The sequence below is a fragment of the Heterocephalus glaber genome, unplaced genomic scaffold (genome assembly GCF_053883595.1).
Source record: "Heterocephalus glaber isolate CG9 unplaced genomic scaffold, H.glaber_assembly_v1.0 deba00001447, whole genome shotgun sequence".
Lineage (NCBI taxonomy): Eukaryota > Metazoa > Chordata > Mammalia > Rodentia > Bathyergidae > Heterocephalus > Heterocephalus glaber.
The window spans coordinates 8416579-8421486 of NW_028258299.1; the positions used below are offsets into that span (position 1 = coordinate 8416579).

Below are 4908 nucleotides of genomic sequence, written 5' to 3' on the forward strand. Positions count from 1 at the left end.
AGAGGTGCTAATCATCTGGACTTGTTGCTGAAGGAGCTGAGGGAGGTTAAAACACCTGTCCAAGGCCACATAGCTCACTGATGACAGTCAACAGGGGAGAAGGAGAAGAAGAGAGAAAAGTATTGTGATTCATACCTTTCTGTTCTCCCCACAATCCTCATTCCTAGGGTATTCAGTCTCTCATTCATTCCTCTATCATCCTACTTTTTCTTCTTGGTCTCACTCTCTATCCTCTACCCAATAAACTGCAATGCTAAAGCCCAGGGCTGTGACTGCAAGGCCAGGGAAACTCCTGGTGAATGACAAGTGTGCGTGATAGTGGAGACAGCACAGGAGGGTCTTTGTGGACTGGGGTGCAGCAGGAGGTTGAGTCCCAACAAGATCTAGAAAGTGGGTGTAGCAATGAGTCTCATTCATTTATTTCTGCAGCATGGCCTACCAGGCCCAGTCTATCCTGAGGGGTGGGGTTTAGTAGGAGGAAACAGTGGAGCCAAAGACCCACAAACAGAGCAGTGTGCAGAGAGGAAAGAGGGGACAGGACGGAGGAACATCAAAGATCCATGAGCAATTAGGAAGGAGCTCTAGGACTTGGGCAGAAATCTCACTGTTCTTTATGCCAAGTCCTTACTCCAAGTCGGAGATGACAGTAGTACCTCTTTCAAAGAATTAATGGAACCAGGATAAGATGGTGAGCACCATCAAAGATGAGAAAAATAGAGTTTGAAAAATTTGGTCAAAGTGCTAAAAACAGTAAGACAAAGAGTTACATTCTGGTAACTCCTATTTGTCAAAGTTTGCAAAACCAAGGTTGCACCCTCCTCTCCATCCTAGGTCCTAGACATTTCCTGTTCCTGTAATCTCATTTACCTGCTCTCTCCTTTTCTGAAACACCTCCTCCATCCTATCATTCATCCCTCAAATCTACCAGCTTGGGATTCATATATTTCATCCATGAAGATGGTTCTTGTACTGTGGGGTTCCCAAAGTAGCTGCTGAGATCCATGCATGATTACCCCCAGGGTGTCTATGTCCCCCTCTTGTGTTTCATGAGAAGACACCCCAGGGGAGAAGACATGTAGAACCTGTTCCACTCCTGCCTGGCTCTGAAGGAGGAGAAATTCACATTTTATAATTTTTGAAATGAAAACCGTGGTATTTATTTTGTTGAATCTCCTTAATCGTTGGTAGTCACATGCATTGTTGGAACTGAGAAATTAGAAAGGTTTGGCCACATGACAATTCCATACTCTTGGAGCAAGCATAAAAATTATTGGGAATTGTTGGGAATGGGCTAAAATCGTTGGGAATTGTTGGGAATGGGCTAAAATTGTTGGGAATGGGTTTTCAAGTTCCTCAGTTCCCACTTCCTACTGGGTCCAGAGTTTACGATACTGCATTTGGAAATGCATGGGCCCATATTGGGCTATTACACATTCATCCTGGTGTCATTAGAGACAGAGCTATTGCTTTCGGCAATAAGCACAGAATACAATTGGGGTAAATTGAAGAGTCTGCTGCCATTGCCACACCACAAAATAGAGCTGAAAGTTGGTTCCTGTATGGGTGAGGAGAGAGGGATTTTCAACCTAGCTAAAAGGATGAAGGATGCCTTTTTCTGAATTATTTTCCAGGATACTTGTCCTTGCAGATTCACCACAATGAGCAAAGAGGCCCCAAACACACTCTTGCACCTGGCAATACAAAGGCTTCTAAGAAATAAGGACTTGGTCATCCAGGCTTTGGAGGACTTGCCAGGGGACCTCTTCCAACCACTGTTCCTGGAGGCCTTCACCAGGGGACACACTGAGGTTCTGAAGGCCATGGTTCCAGCCTGGCCCTTCTACTGCCTCCCACTGGGGACCCTAATGCACATGAGGAAACAAGAGGCCTCAGAAACACACCTGCATATTTCCCAGCTGCGGGTACAGTACCTACAAAACTTACAAGCTATGCTGGATGGGCTTGACGTGCTGCTGGCCCAGAAGGTTCGCCCCAGGTGAGGATGACCCAGGCATCTTGGAGGGAGGGACTGGGAAATCATAATAAGTGTGAGGGAGAGTGTGGGGCTGAGGAGGAACAGAGGCTTCATATGGTTTCCATGAGGAGGATCAGAGAGGCCTTGGCCACTGCTAAGCCCCCTGGGTACTGGCAGCTGGGGGAGGAGGGCTGTGAACAGAGGAGGCAGCAGTGAAAGGAGCAATATTACCTGACTTCTCAAAAAGGCACTGAGAGTAAGGACTGGCCTCGATCCATGGTAAAGAAGAGATAATTAAGACAGAAGGACTAGAGAGAGAACCAGTTGATGTCAGAGATGAGGAATATAGTACAAGAGGAAAGCTGGGACAAGGCCTAAATTCTGAGACTCATTCCTAGTTTACCCACAGGAGGTGGAAACTGCAAGTTCTAGATTTGCGGAACACACAGCAGGACTTCTGGAAAGCCTCTACTGAAAACCCGACTCAAGCCTGTTCCCCTGTGGCCGCAAGCACTAGGAAAATGGAAAAGAATGGGTCAAATGTGGAGGAAAAGCAGCCTCTGAAGGTGATCATAGACCTACACATCAGGATGGAATATCTACTCGAATTCCTATTCCAGTTCTACCTATTAGATTGGGTGGAGAAGAGAAAAGGTTCACTGCAGCTGGACTGCAGGAAGCTGCACATTGGCTCAGTCCCCATCCGAATCATGAGGAAGGCCATAGAAATGGTGGACCTGAGCTGTGTTCTGGAGGCAGATTTGTGTCCCTTCTGGTCATTTTCTACTCTGGCGAGTTTTGCCCCTTACCTGGGCCAGATGCAAAATCTTCACAAACTAATTCTCTCCCACATCTCTGCAGCAGAGTTCATTCCTACAGAGAAGGGAGAACAGCTGGCCAATCAATTCACCTCTCAGATTCTCAAGCTGCACTGTCTTCAGGAAATTTATATAAATTCTGCCTCTTTCCTTAAAGGCCACCTGAACCAGATACTCGGGTAAGCTCTCTCTGCAGAGTACAGAAAAGCTTTTCTTTGTTCTAGAAAGTTTAATGGATATGGATGATGTGTCTGCCACCAGATGTAACAGGGATCCAGACACTAGAGAGTCAACACATTTCCTTGGTCACACCTCCGTGCTAAAGTGAGGTCTCACATAACAACTAACATGAAACAACTTGACAGGAAAGGGCCACCATGCTGGGATGCCACATGTGGGGTACTGTGATGGCACATTGCTTACTTCTTCCTTAGGAATCATGTCTAGGTTAAGGTATTGAGAAATATAGAAGAGAGAGTGCATGAAAGAGGGAAATAACTCACACCTCACGTTCAATGTTTGAGGTCTTACACAGCAGGCATGTGACAAGTAGTGAACCTGTCTCTATGGCCCCTCTTGAAAATGTTGCTGTTGCTATGTGTGCTGGTACACACCTGTAATCCCAGCACTCTGGAGGGTGAGGCAGGAGGATTGACTGGGGCCAGACTGGGCTGCATAGTTCGTTCAAGACTAGCCTGAACTACAAAGTGAGACCTGGTCTCAGAGACAAACAAATTAAAAAAAAATCCCACTAGGGCTCCAGGAAGGGTAATGGGCAAATAGGAGGTGCAGCAGTTTAGAGCTGAGGGTGTGGATTAGGGTGCGGTCCTTGGAATAGGAACAGTCTTCCTGCAGACACAGTGGCAATTCCAGGACTTGTAGCCAGATCAAGTCTGATGTTTCCTTCTTATCTCACTTCCATCAGTATTATGTGGCCCAAGAAGTGGTTTGCTGCTTGGTAGTGAGAAAAGCAGACTATTGAGACTGGGCGCTCAGCGACTCATGCAAGTGATGGTGAATGACCTCAGTCTAAAGTGGGGTAACATGAATGATCAGTATCTGCTACACATAGCATTTTACTGATGATTATCATCAGATGATTATCCCAAGTGACATGGGTGAAAGCAGTCTTCCTTTACCTTGTAGTTGCTCCTCCATTCCCTTCTTGTCAACTGCCAGTACTAACTGCTTGGTCTCCCTTTAGGTCTCTGCAGTCTCCCTTGGAGAATCTTTCAATAACTGACTGCTGGCTTTCACACTCAGACTGGAACCATCTGTCCCGGTTCCCGAGCACTTGGCAGCTCAAACACTTATATCTGAGTGAGGTCCGGCTGTTTGATTTTCCTCCTGAGCCTCTACAAGTTCTGCTGGAGATAGCTGCTGGCACTCTGACCACGCTGCACTTGGAGGCCTGTGGGTTCAGTGATTCCCAGCTCTGTGCCATCATTCCTGCCCTGGGCCAATGCTCCAAGCTCGCCACTTTCAGGTACATAAGGAATTGCATCTCTGTGGCAACCTTGGAGAGCCTGCTGTGCCGCACTGCCAGGATGAGCAACTTAAGAATGGAGCAGTATCCTGTTCCTTGGGAGATTTGTGGTGGCCAGAACGCTGCCCATCAGATTAGACTGGGCAAGATTCGTGATGCACTGAAGAGGATTATGAAGCCATTAAACTATCCCAGGATGATCTGCTTCAATACTAGTCAGTGTGATTTCTGTGGTAACTCAAAAATCCATTACAAGGAGTCTATTCGCTGCCCTGATTATATCTTCATCTAGCTGAATTCATACATCCTATGCTTCCTTCATGCCATTGGGAACCAGACAGTTCATATTTCAGTGTGACTGTGAAAGGCACAGGCCAGACAGAAATGGGTGGCATTGGAGGGAGAAGTGTTGATCTGAAAAGTGGTTTTGATGTTTGGGGACATGAGTCCTAGATAGGCTTTGAAAAAGTAATCTGAGTTTCAAGTTGTAAAATCATGCTTGAATGGTGATTTTTTGCATGGCCAATATGTGGATGGATGTAAAGAAATGACTAGAAATAAAGAAATTGCTGTTTAGTTTTCTCCATGTTCAGTGGGCTTGATTTCAAGTTTAGACCTTACAAATCTAC

General features: G+C 46.2%; 1 protein-coding gene across 1 annotated transcript; it reads left to right on the forward strand.

The window, feature by feature from the left end:
• The first annotated feature begins 1658 nt into the window (after positions 1 to 1658).
• Positions 1659 to 4571, forward strand: LOC101702152 (PRAME family member 12). Its single transcript, XM_013065055.1, has 3 exons — positions 1659 to 1996; positions 2385 to 2972; positions 3998 to 4571. The coding sequence occupies exons 1-3, from the start codon at positions 1659 to 1661 to the stop codon at positions 4569 to 4571; spliced, it is 1500 nt and encodes a 499-aa protein (XP_012920509.1).
• Positions 4572 to 4908: the final 337 nt, after the last annotated feature.

What these genes read in the sequence shown, in the direction of transcription:
- LOC101702152 (XM_013065055.1), top strand. Translation starts at nt 1,659, where the DNA reads ATGAGCAAAGAGGCCCCAAACACACTCTTGCACCTGGCAATACAAAGG. An exon ending in GCCCAGAAGGTTCGCCCCAG is followed by an intron (nt 1,997 to 2,384) that starts GTGAGGATGACC and finishes GTTTACCCACAG; the next exon opens with GAGGTGGAAACTGCAAGTTC. An exon ending in CACCTGAACCAGATACTCGG is followed by an intron (nt 2,973 to 3,997) that starts GTAAGCTCTCTC and finishes GTCTCCCTTTAG; the next exon opens with GTCTCTGCAGTCTCCCTTGG.